Source organism: Ranitomeya variabilis, chromosome 2, assembly GCF_051348905.1.
Source record: "Ranitomeya variabilis isolate aRanVar5 chromosome 2, aRanVar5.hap1, whole genome shotgun sequence".
Classification (NCBI taxonomy): Eukaryota; Metazoa; Chordata; class Amphibia; order Anura; family Dendrobatidae; genus Ranitomeya; species Ranitomeya variabilis.
This window is the reverse complement of record NC_135233.1, coordinates 359,399,106-359,412,649: the sequence shown is the minus strand read 5'-3', so window position 1 is coordinate 359,412,649 and position 13,544 is coordinate 359,399,106. Positions and strand designations below refer to the sequence as shown.

General features: G+C 45.5%; 1 protein-coding gene across 1 annotated transcript in view; it reads left to right on the top strand.

Annotated features, from left to right (window-relative positions):
* The window catches only part of LOC143805912 (cytochrome P450 2C8-like), a 110,753-nt gene that overhangs the window by 40,496 nt on the left and 56,713 nt on the right, over positions 1-13,544 (top strand). Inside the window, exon 3 of the mRNA XM_077285668.1 lies at positions 11,401-11,550. Coding sequence (XP_077141783.1) covers positions 11,401-11,550 — 150 coding nt within the window. The remainder of the gene's footprint in view (positions 1-11,400; positions 11,551-13,544) is intronic.

The following is a 13,544-nucleotide window of genomic DNA, read 5'->3' as shown; positions in this document are numbered from 1 at the left end:
ATAGTCCCTCAAAAAGCTCTGCATGACCAAATTGAGCACATGTGCCAGACATGGGATGTGAGTGAGGTTGCCGAGGCCCAGAGCTGCCACCAGATTTCGGCCATTATCACACACTACCATGCCTGGCTGGAGATTCGCTGGCACAAACCACACATCGCTCTCCTGCTTGATGGCATTCCAGAGCTCCTGCGCTGTGTGGCTACGATTCCCCAAAAAAATTAATTTCAACACGGCCTGTTGACGTTTGGCCACGGCTGTGCTCATGTCGGTCGTAACAGGTACACGTTCATCACGGGTCCATGTGGAGGTGGACTGTGACGGCTCCTGCAGCGATGATTCTGAGGAACTGGTGTAAGAGGAGGAGTCAATGCGTACAGAATGGATTCCTGCAATCCTTGGAGTGGGCAGGACACGTCCTGCGCCACTCGCACGGTCTGTACCCGGCTCAACGACATTAACCCAATGGGCAGTGAGGGAAAGGTATCGCCCCTGTCCATGTTGACTGGTCCACGCATCGGTGGTGAGGTGGACCTTGCTACTGACGGCGTTCAGAAGCGCGTGTTTTATGTGTCCCTCCACATGCTTGTGCAGGGCAGGGACGGCTTGCCTGCTGAAGTAAAAGCGGCTGGGCACATTGTACTGTGGGACTGCCAATGACATCAAGTCACGGAAGCTGTCAGTCTCCACCAGCCTGAATGACAGCATTTCCAGTGACAGCAGTTTGGCAATGCCTGCAGTCAGAGCCTGTGCTCGTGGGTGGTTTGACGAGAAAGGCCGCCTTTTCTCCCATGCCTGTACTACCGATGGCTGTAGACTGGGCTGGGAGTGTGTGGATGACTGGGAAAGTGGTGCTGCGGGTGGAATTACAGCGGGTCTCTGGACAACAGGGCCAGAGGTTCTTCCACGGCGATCCTGGGAGGAAGCCGAACCAGCTGCGTGTGAGCTAGAGGAAGAGGCAACACGAGCTGAAGAGGTGGTAGCTGCCGCTGTTGGTTGGCCTACCTCTTCAGTGTGTTTTTCTAACTCCGCCGGGTGCCTGTTGCGCACATGTTTCCTCATGTTGGAGGTATTGAGGTTGCTGACATTTCGACCTCTTTTGACTTTTTGATGACACACGTTGCATCTGACATAGCAAATGTCATCTGCAACTGTGTCAAAAAAGGACCAGGCACTGCAAGTCTTGGGAGCGCCCTTTTTGGCTTTTGGAAGAGACATGCTCCTAACGGGTGCCAAAGCGGAGGCTGCAGGATCCGCAGTCTTCCCCCTCCCTCTCCCTCTTTGGGCCGTACGGGGAATCTCTTCCTCAGAGCTGCTCCCACCACCTTCCTGTCCCTCACGCCAAGATGGGTCGAGGACCTCATCATCTACACTACCCTCTGCCCCCAACTGCTCCTCCTGGGCAGTCTCAGCAGCAGAGCACGCACCAGTAAGTGGCACCTGAGTGTCATCATCAGCTGATGCGGCCTGCGATGTGGTGACCGGAGCCACTGGCCCACCCGCCTCTTCAGAGGAAGACAGAAAAAGCTGTTGGGCATCACTGCACCCTGCCTCTTCTTCCATTTCTCCAATGCTGCTTGGCTGGCCCCCTGTTTCCAAGCCAAGAGATTCAGAGAACAGAAGTAGAGACGGCTCCTGTCCTGGGCTCTCTGTCTGCCTGGGCAATTTGGCAGGTGGTGAAGAGACAGATGGCTGCTCTCCAGTGCTCTGTGTCTGAGAGGATGTGGCACTAATGGAAGTTGATGCATTAGCTGCCATCCATCCGACAACAGCTTCAATTTGGTCTTGACGCAGCAGCGGTGTACGGCGCTCTGACACAAAGCTGCGCATGAACGACTGTTGCCTGGTGAAAGTGGGTGCTGATGAGTCACCGGTGCCCGCAGCAGGCACAGAATCCCCACGTCCCCTCCCTGCTCCGCGCCCACGCCCACGCCCACGTGCCTTACTCACTGCCTTCTTCATCTTGGTTGACTGATAAAGATAAGCAGAAAAGTACTAACGGATTTGTGTGCTTATTCCTGAGCAACTCCTCCTAACAGGTATAAGAAACACTAATTTTCTAAAGTGTGGACTAGACTTTAATATGAGCTAATGTGGCCTACAGAAATGTAAAGTGGTGTAACTGGTGTGTTTGGTGAACTTTATTATTTATTTCTTTTTTGGGGGCTGAACTGACAACAGATAGAGCTGCAGTCACACAGAGACCGTGCAGACAGACGTAAACGGCGCTGCAAGGCCCAAAAACCCTCCTCTACTTTATCCTATGTAGTGTTTTTCCACAAATTAGCTGGAGACGGGTGGAAAGACACTAATAGGATTTTTTTAAATTAATTAGCAGCAGACTACACTACTTGAAAAAAAAATAAAATTGATTTGGCGGTATGACGCAGTGAACAACCCTGAGCTGGAGACAACCAGGCTACGGCTGCTCACAGACTACAGGGCGAGCTGCAGTCACACGGAGACCGTGCAGACAGCCGTAAACGGCGCTGCAAGGCCCAAAAACCCTCCTCTACTTTATCCTATGTAGTGTTTTTCCACAAATTAGCTGGAGACGGGTGGAAAGACACTAATAGGATTTTTTTAAATTAATTAGCAGCAGACTACACTACTTGAAAAAAAAATAAAATTGATTTGGCGGTATGACGCAGTGAACAACCCTGAGCTGGAGACAACCAGGCTACGGCTGCTCACAGACTACAGGGCGAGCTGCAGTCACACGGAGACCGTGCAGACAGCCGTAAACGGCGCTGCAAGGCCCAAAAACCCTCCTCTACTTTATCCTATGTAGTGTTTTTCCACAAATTAGCTGGAGACGGGTGGAAAGACACTAATAGGATTTTTTTAAATTAATTAGCAGCAGACTACACTACTTGAAAAAAAAATAAAATTGATTTGGCGGTATGACGCAGTGAACAACCCTGAGCTGGAGACAACCAGGCTACGGCTGCTCACAGACTACAGGGCGAGCTGCAGTCACACGGAGACCGTGCAGACAGCCGTAAACGGCGCTGCAAGGCCCAAAAACCCTCCTCTACTTTATCCTATGTAGTGTTTTTCCACAAATTAGCTGGAGACGGGTGGAAAGACACTAATAGGATTTTTTTGAATAAATTAGCAGCAGACTACACTACTTGAAAAAAAAAAAAAAAAAAAAAAAAGAACAGTATGAGGCAATGAACCACCCTCCCTGAACTGAATACAACCAGCTATGGATGGCCTATGTGGCTGCACTCAGACTAGAGAGTGGGCTGCACTCACACACACACACACACACAGACCTTGCAGATCGCTGTGAAAACAGCGCTACAAGGCAAAAGCAAGGTGAATAGTAGGTGAACACAGCGGTTGCTAAATTAGCCTTTGGAAAGCACAAAGAAGCAAATCGCTATCTCTAAACTGTCCCTCAGTCAGCAAACAGCGTCCTGTCACTAACTGAATTCACAGCAGAGTGATCGCAAAATGGCGCCAGCGACTTTTAAACTGCATCATGACATCATTTCAGCAGCCAATCACAGCCTTGCCAGTAGTTTCATGCCCTCCATGCTAAACAGGATGTGCCCACACTTGGAATCATTCTCATTGGCTGAATTTCGGAATTTTGAATCTGGGAACTTCCGATTCCGGTATCCGATACGCGGCAAGTATCGGAATCCCGGTATCGGAATTCCGATACCGCAAGTATCGGCCGATACCCGATACTTGCGGTATCGGAATGCTCAACACTACTCGTTAGATTCACGTCGCAGGCTCCTAGGGGATATACTGTCTGTATGTTTCCTATATAAATGATCCGGTATATTATCTCTTTTAAAATTCTTAATCTTCCTGAAGATAATGTCTTTTTCTTTTTCTTTCAGTCTATATAAGATATTATCTACTAGCTCTTTAAAATCGTCTATATTGATACATTTTTTTAATTGATCAGATATATCGACAATGGATTCACTGGTTTTATTTAAGTTGGATGATCTCTTATTTATAATAAACTGGACTGCTTTCAAAGACAAATCCTTGAACATACAGTCCCATTCCACCTGTGTATTAAAGTCCCCAAAGTCGCCCGCAAGTGTCTTATAGATGGTTAGACCTTTAGGGGCTATTTGTGCCTGTATGTATTTTTCTAAAGAAGCTATCTCCCACATGTCACGCATTTCAATAAATAACAGCTTCTTTGTTGTGAATTCTGCTCTTGGGCTCCCTCCGGTGGTTGTAAGTGGTAGTGCTGCTGTCTCTGAATCGCAGCATTTATCAGGTGTGTTCACTTTTTGCAATTTTGACTGGGCTATTTAGTCTTGCTTCACCCTTGAGTCAGTGCCAGTTGTCCATTGTTCCTGGAGGATTCACATCCCTGCCTGGTCTCTTCTGCTTTGCAGTTCATTTCAACAAAGATCAACAAAGATAAGTTCTGGCCTTGATTTTTGCTGTCCACATGCTGTGGCCTTATTGTTCAGTCCTTTTTCATGTTTTTGTCTTGTCCAGCTTGGTCTGTATAAAGGCCCCGTCTCACTAAGCGATTTACCAACGATCACGACCAGCGATACGACCTGGCCGTGATCGTTGGTAAGTCGCTGTGTGGTCGCTGGGGAGCTGTCACACAGACCGCTCTCCCCAGCGACCAACGATCAGGGGAACGACTTCGGCATCGTTGAAACTGTCATCAACGATGCCGAAGTCCCCCTGCAGCACCCGGTAACCAGGGTAAACATCGGGTTACTAAGCGCAGGGCCGCGCTTAGTAACCCGATGTTTACCCTGGTTACCAAAAAAAACAAACAGTACATACTCGCCTTTCGGTGTCCAGGTCCCTTGCCGTCTGCTTCCTGCTCTGACTGAGCCGCCGTACACTGAGAGCGCAGCGGTGACGTCACTGCTGTGCTCTCACTTCTCACTGTACGGCCGGCAGTCAGTGAGAGCAGGAAGCAGACGGCAAGGGACCTGACGGACATCAGAAGGCGAGTATGTACTGTTTTTTTTTTTTTACATTTACGCTGGTAACCAGGGTAAACATCGGGTTACTAAGCGCGGCCCTGCGCTTAGTAACCCGATGTTTACCCTGGTTACCAGTGAAGACATCGCTGGATCGGTGTCACACACACCGATTCAGCAATGTCAGCGGGGCCTCAACGACCAAAAAAAGGTCCAGGCCATTCCGACACGACCAGCGATCTCGCAGCAGGGGCCTGATCGCTGGTACGTGTCACACATAGCGAGATCGCTATGGAGGTCGCTGTTGCGTCACAAAACTTGTGACTCAGCAGCGATCTCGCTAGCGATCTCGCTATGTGAGACGGGGCCTTAAGGATTTGTTTAGCCAAGCTGGTATCTCTGGAGATGCAGATATACCCTCCATATCTTTAGTTAGCTGTGGAGATTTTGTATTTTCTGTGGTGGATATTTTCTAGTGTTTTAATACTGACCGCATAGTACTCTGTCCTATCCTTTCTATTTAGCTAAAAGTGGCCTCCTGTGCTAAATTCTCATTTCAGTCTGTGTATGTTTTTTCCCTCTCCTCTCACAGTCAATATTTGTGGGGGCTGCCTATCTTTTGGGGATTTTCTCTGAGGCAAGATAGTTTTCCCTTTTCTATCTCTAGGGGTAATTAGTCCTCCGGCTGTGTCGAGATGTCTAGGGAGCGCTAGGTACATTCCACGGCTACTTCTAGTTGCGGTATTAAGTTCAGGGTCTGCAGTCCGTACAGGTACCACCTTCTCCAGAGTACGTCTCATGCTGCTCTTCGGCCACCAGATCATAACAGTACAACTGGCCCACAATGAGTTAACCGCATCTCAGAAGAAGGGAAGGAAAGTGCTGAGCCATTTTTTTTCTGTAGTCTGTTGTGTTTTTTTTTCTTCCCTCTTTACCTCTGGGTGGCTCAGGAGTTCAGCGCTGGTATGGATGTTCAGGGATTGGCTTCTCGTGTGGATCAACTTGCTGCTAGAGTACAGGGTATTTCCGATTATATCGTTCAGACTCTGGTTTTAGAGCCTAGAATTCCAACTCCTGATTTGTTTTTTGGGGATAGGTCCAAATTTCTGAGCTTTAAAAATTACTGTAAACTGTTTTTTGCTCTGAAACCCAGTTCCTCTGGTGATCCCATCCTGCAGGTTAAAATTGTTATATCTCTGCTGCGTGGTGACCCCCAGGATTGGGCATTTGCCCTGGAACCTGGGAATCCGGCGTTGCTTAATGTAGACACCTTTTTTCAGGCGCTTGGGTTATTGTATGACGAACCTAATTCAGTGGATCATGCTGAGAAGACCTTGTTGGCCCTGTCTCAGGGTCAAGAAGCGGCAGAATCATATTGCCAGAAGTTTAGAAAATGGTCTGTACTGACTAAATGGAATGAGGATGCCTTGGCGGCAATCTTCAGAAAGGGTCTTTCTGAATCCGTTAAAGATGTTATGGTGGGGTTTCCCACGCCTGCTGGTCTGAGTGATTCTATGTCTCTGGCCTTTCAGTTTGATCGGCGCTTGCGCGAGCGCAGAGTTGTGCGCACTATGGCATTGTCTTCTGAGCGGAGTCCTGAGCCTATGCAGTGTGATAGGATTGTGTCTAGAGCTGAACGACAAGGATGCAGACGTCAGAATTGGATTTTGTGTTTACTGCGGCGATTCTGCTCGTTATTTCTGATTGCCCTAAGCGTACCAAGAGAATCGCTAGTTCTGTTACCATCAGTACTGTACAACCTAAATTTCTGTTATCTGTGACCCTGATCTGCTCATTATCGTCATTTTCTGTCATGGCGTTTGTGGATTCAGGCGCCACTCTAAACTTAATGGACTTAGAATTTGCCAGACGTTGTGGTTTCCCCTTGCAGCCTTTGCAGAGTCCTATTCCTTTGAGGGGCATTGATGCTACACTATTGGCTAAAATTAAACCTCAGTTTTGGACACAGCTGACCATGTGCATGGCGCCAGCCCATCAGGAAGATTGTCGTTTTCTGGTGTTGCATAATTTGCATGATGCTATTGTGCTGGGTTTCCCATGGTTACAGGTGCATAATCCGGTATTAGATTGGAAATCTATGTCTGTGACTAGTTGGGGTTGTCAGGGGGTTCATTGTGACGCTCCTTTGATGTCAATTGACTCCTCCCCCTCTTCTGAAATTCCTGAGTTTTTGTCAGATTTCCAGGATGTATTCAATGAGCCCAAGTCCAGTTCCCTTCCACCGCATAGGGACTGTGATTGTGCTATTGACTTGATTCCAGGCTGTAAGTTCCCTAAGGGCCGACTTTTCAACCTGTCTGTGCCAGAACATACAGCCATGCGGAGCTATGTTAAGGAGTCCTTGGAAAAGGGGCATATTCGGCCATCTTCTTCACCATTGGGAGCAGGTTTTTTTTTTGTTGCCAAAAAAGATGGCTCCTTGAGACCCTGTATTGATTATCGCCTCTTGAATAAGATCGCAGTCAAATTCCAATACCCTTTGCCTTTGCTTTCTGATCTGTTTGCTAGGATTAAGGGGGCTAGTTGGTTTACTAAGATTGACCTTCGAGGGGCATATAATCTTGTTCGTATTAAGCAGGGTGACGAATGGAAAACTGTGTTTAATACGCCCAAAGGCCATTTTGAATACCTTGTAATGCCATTCGGACTCTCTAATGCTCCATCTGTGTTTCAGTCCTTCATGCATGATATATTTCGGAATTATCTTGATAAATTCATGATTGTATATTTGGATGATATTTTGATTTTTTCAGATGATTGGGAGTCTCATGTGAAACAAGTCAGGATGGTATTTCAGATCCTTCGTGATAATGCCTTGTTTGTGAAGGGGTCTAAGTGCCTCTTTGGAGTACAGAAGATTTCTTTTTTGGGCTTCATTTTTTCTCCCTCATCTATAGAAATGGATCCAGTTAAGGTTCAGGCCATTCATGATTGGATCCAGCCCACATCCGTAAAGAGCCTTCAGAAATTTTTGGGCTTAGCTAATTTTTATCGCCGTTTCATTGCCAACTTCTCCAGTGTGGTTAAACCCCTGACCGATTTGATGAAGAAAGGCGCTGATGTGACGAATTGGTCCCCTGCGGCTGTTTCTACCTTTCAGGAGCTTAAACGCCGATTTACTTCTGCCCCTGTGTTGCGTCAGCTGGATGTTTCTCTTCCTTTTCAGGTTGAGGTTGACGCTTCCGAGATTGGGGCAGGGGCTGTTTTGTCTCAGATGAATTCTGATGGTTCCTTGATGAAACCGTGTTCCTTCTTTTCTCGAAAGTTTTCGCCTGTGGAGCGCAATTATGATGTCGGCAATCGTGAGTTGTTGGCTATGAAGTGGGCATTTGAGGAGTGGCGACATTGGCTTGAGGGGGCCAAGCACCGTATTGTGGTCTTGACCGATCATAAGAATCTGATTTATCTCGAGTCTGCCATACGGCTGAATCCTAGACAGGCCCGATGGTCCCTGTTTTTCTCCCGTTTTGATTTTGTGGTCTCGTATCTTCCGGGTTCTAAGAATGTTAAGGCTGATGCCGTCTCTAGGAGCTTTTTGTCTGATTCTCCTGGGGTCTTTGAGCCGGTCGGTATTCTGAAGGAAGGGGTGATTCTTTCTGCCATCTCCCCTGATTTACGACGGGTTCTTCAGGAATTTCAGGCTGATAAACCTGACCGCTGTCCAGTGGGGAAATTGTTTGTTCCTGACAGATGGACTAGTAAAGTGATTTCGGAGGTTCATTGTTCTGTGTTAGCTGGTCATCCTGGGATTTTTGGTACCAGAGATTTGGTTGGTAGGTCCTTTTGGTGGCCTTCTTTGTCACGGGATGTGCGTTCTTTTGTGCAGTCCTGTGGGACTTGTGCGCGGGCCAAGCCTTGCTGTTCCCGCGTTAGTGGGTTGCTTTTGCCTTTGCCGGTCCCTGAGAGGCCTTGGACGCATATTTCTATGGATTTTATTTCGGATCTTCCGGTTTCCCAGAGGATGTCAGTTATCTGGGTGGTTTGTGACCGGTTTTCTAAGATGGTTCATTTGGTACCTTTGCCTATGTTGCCTTCCTCTTCTGATTTGGTTCCTTTGTTTTTTCAGCATGTGGTTCGTTTGCATGGTATTCCGGAGAATATTGTGTCCGACAGAGGTTCCCAGTTTGTTTCTAGGTTTTGGCGGGCCTTTTGTGCTAGGCTGGGCATTGATTTGTCTTTTTCTTCCGCATTTCATCCTCAGACAAATGGCCAAACCGAGCGAACTAATCAGACTTTGGAAACTTATTTGAGGTGCTTTGTGTCTGCTGATCAGGATGATTGGGTGGCTTTCTTGCCATTGGCCTAGTTTGCACTTAATAATCGGGCTAGTTCTGCTACCTTGGTTTCACCCTTCTTTTGTAACTCTGGTTTTCATCCTCGTTTTTCTTTGGGGCAGGTTGAGCCTTCTGATTGTCCTGGGGCGGACTCTGTGGTTGACAGGTTTCAGCAAATTTGGGCTCATGTTGTTGACAATTTGGTGTTGTCTCAGGAGGGGGCTCAGCGTTTTGCTAAACGTCGTCGGTGTGTTGGTTCCCGGCTTCGGGTTGGGGATTTGGTCTGGTTGTCTTCCTGTCATGTCCCTAGGAAGGTTTCTTCCCCTAAGTTTAAGCCTCGGTTTATTGGCCCTTATAGGATTTCTGAGATTATCAATCCAGTGTCTTTTCGTTTGGCCCTTCCAGCCTCTTTTTCCATTCATAATGTTTTTCATAGATCTTTGTTGCGGAAATATGTGGTGCCTGTTGTTCCCTCTGTTGATCCTCCTGCCCCGGTGTTGATTGATGGGGAGTTGGAGTACGTGGTTGAGAAGATTTTGGATTCTCGTTTTTCGAGGCGGAAGCTTCAGTATCTTGTCAAATGGAAGGGTTATGGCCAGGAGGATAATTCTTGGGTTGTTGCCTCCGATGTTCATGCTGATGATTTGGTTCGTGCCTTTCATTTGGCTCATCCGGATCGGCCTGGGGGCTCTGGTGAGGGTTCGGTGACCCCTCCTCAAGGGGGGGGTACTGTTGTGAATTCTGCTCTTGGGCTCCCTCTGGTGGTTGTAAGTGGTAGCGCTGCGGTCTCTGAATCACAGCATGTATCAGGTGTGTTCACTTTTTGCAATTTTGACTGGGCTATTTAGTCTTGCTTCACCCTTGAGTCAGTGCCAGTTGTCCATTGTTCCTGGAGGATTCACATCCCTGCCTGGTCTCTTCTGCTTTGCAGTTCATTTCAACAAAGATAAGTTCTGGCCTTGATTTTTGCTGTCCACATGCTGTGGCCTTATTGTTCAGTCCTTTTTCATGTTTTTGTCTTGTCCAGCTTGGTCTGTATAAGGATTTGTTTAGCCAAGCTGGTATCTCTGGAGATGCAGATATACCCTCCATATCTTTAGTTAGCTGTGGAGATTTTGTATTTTCTGTGGTGGATATTTTCTAGTGTTTTAATACTGACCGCATAGTACTCTGTCCTATCCTTTCTATTTAGCTAGAAGTGGCCTCCTTTGCTAAATTCTCATTTCAGTCTGTGTATGTTTTTTCCCTCTCCTCTCACAGTCAATATTTGTGGGGGGCTGCCTATCTTTTGGGGATTTTCTCTGAGGCAAGATAGTTTTCCCTTTTCTATCTCTAGGGGTAATTAGTCCTCTGGCTGTGTCGAAATGTCTAGGGAGCGCTAGGTACATTCCACGGCTACTTCTAGTTGCGGTGTTAAGTTCGGGGTCTGCGGTCCGTACAGGTACCACCTTCTCCAGAGTACGTCTCATGCTGTTCTTCGGCCACCAGATCATAACACTTCTCCAATGTTTTCAATAGTCGTCTAGCTTTCCTTAAAAAAGGATATGCGATAATCCCTATCCTGCCATAATGTATGTAGGGCCATAGTGTACAAGAATTAGTAGCTAGAAAATAAAGAAAAGTAGGGGGGGGAAGCGGGGTGCTGCCGATGTGTATAGGCAGTGGCACTACACACTGAAACTAGAATATCGAAACACCGTCACTCTCTCAAAAACACAATACTCCTCAGCTGCTGGGATCAAACCGGCTAGTGCCCACCCGTGTACTTATTATAAACTCAAATGGGGTAGAAACGGCGCTTAACGAGAAAAAATTAATGATAATGGAATGATTCAAAGATAAAATGTCCCAAGAAGAGTATCAATACTACTCTACCAGAAGAACGGTATCATATATATATATATATATATATATATATATATATATATATATATACATACATACTGTAATTTCATGTCAGATATTGAGAAAAACATGCTTATGTGTCTTTTTATATATTGTGTGTCAAGCTCTGATTTCAACTGTATATATACAGTATATATATATATATATATATATATATATATATATATATATATATATATATATATATATATATATATATATATATATACACACTGAATAAATATCTATTTTTCTAACCCAAGACAACCCCTTTAACTGTTTGATTGCTGGAACAGGAATCTTTGCCAGCAGTGGAGAAAGGTGGAAAATCCTTCGCAGATTTTCTCTGATAACTCTGAGAAATTTTGGATTGGGAAAGAGAAGCATCGAAGAGAGAATCCAAGAAGAAGCCCGTTGTCTCACCGAGAAATTCATGAAGGATAAAGGTGGGTGCAAATTCAAAAATTATACCTCATGATCCCAGGCCACACATACATGTCAAATGGCATCTGGCCATCAACAGTCAGTCTGGAATTCCTCATGAACATGCACACTCGAACTGGGCAAATTAAAGCTTGGTCACGTTGAAATTCAACATTCCTGAATCTTTTTTTTCTCCTGCATTTCCGATCTTGTAATTATACACTTTGGGTCAATGACTGATTCACTGAAATTACTGTTATTGTGAACAGTTAAGCAAGTTGAAGATGAAATGATCTATAAAAGGCCTAAAGTTAAAGATGACACATTTCATTTGTATTTTAGGCAAAAAACATATATTGTCAATTTTTACATTTTTAAAATTACAAACAGAAAAATGGGTCAGTGCAAAAGTTTGGGCACCCTTGGATAATTGTGAGCTCAGATAACTTTAACCAAGGTTTCAGAGCTTAATTAGCCTGGTATGGTTATGGCATGTTCACTCTCATCTTTAGGAAAGGCCAGGTGTTGCAAATTTCCCAACGTTACATAAACCCAGCCTCTTTTAACCCTGTGCCAAAAAACAGCAGCTATGGTTTCTTCTAAGCAGCTGCTTAGCACTCTCAAAATGAAAATGGTGGAGGCCCACAATGCAGGAGAAGGCTATAAGAAGATAGATGGCCTTCATGGAAAAGTCATCAGAAGAAAACCTTTCCTTCTAGCTCAACATAAAATTCAGTTTCAGAAGTATGCAAAAGAACATCTAAACACGTCTGATGCATTTTGGAAACAAGTCTTCTGGACCGATGATGTTAAAATTAGAACTCTTTGGCCACAATGATCAAAGAGGAGGAAAAAGTGCACAGACTCTCAGGAAAAAGACACCTCTCAACCATTAAGCATGAAGGTGTATCAATCATGCTTTGGGGTTGTGTTACAACCAATAGCATGGGAAACATGTCATGGGCAAAGGGAAGAATGGATGCAATGAAATTTCACGAAATTCTTGATGGAAACATAACACCAATTGTAAAAAAAGCTGAAGTTGAAAAAAGGATGACTTCTACGAATGGAAAATGGTCCTAAACCCACATGAAAATTCACAATAGACTACCTCAAAAGGCTCAAGATGAAGGTTTCAAAATGATCTTCACAGTCCCCTGATCTGATCATAGTTGAAAATCTGTGGCTAGACCTCAAAAGACCAGTGCATGCAAGACGACCCAGGAATCTCTCAGAACTGGAAGAGTATTTGAAGGAAGAATGGATGGAAATCCCTCAAACAAGAATTGAAAGACTCTTGGCTGGCTACAAAAAGTGTATACAAATTGTGATACTTTCAAAAGGGGGTGCTACTAGGTACTAACTATGCAGAGTGCCAAAAACTTTGCATCAGCCTGTTTTCTTATTTGTAATTATTAAAAATGTAAAAGTAAATGTAAAACTTTAGACCTATCTTCAACTTGCTTAAAGGGGTTATTCACTACTAGGGCAACCCCTTCTTGATCAAAATGTTTAGCCCCAATAAAATGATAAAGCCTATGTTCAACTCCCATGCTGTCACCATTCCTGCTTTGTCGGCACTCGCTCTTCAGGGTTTCCCATACTGATGTTGTGACGTGATCCAGGAGCCCAATCACTGTTTCCACCTTCAGACAAATTCAACATGAAGAGGAAGTCCAAGCTGCAGTTGATATCAGACTTCCTCTTCATGCTCAATTTGATAGGAGACAGGGACAGTGATGCCAGCGCTGATTGGACGCTGGCGTCACGTGTCACAAAAACAGCATGGGAGCCCCGGGGAGAACGAGTGCAGACACTGCAGGAACGGCACTAGCACAGGAGGTAAGTATAAGCTTTATTATTTTATGGGGGCCAAGCGAGAGGTATGAAAAGAAGTTGTACAATTAGTGGACAACTTCCTTAACTGTTCACAGTAACAGTAATTTTAGCCACAGTTGCCCAAACTTTTACATGCCACTGTACATGCCATGATATGTATTTTCTTATCTATAGCGTA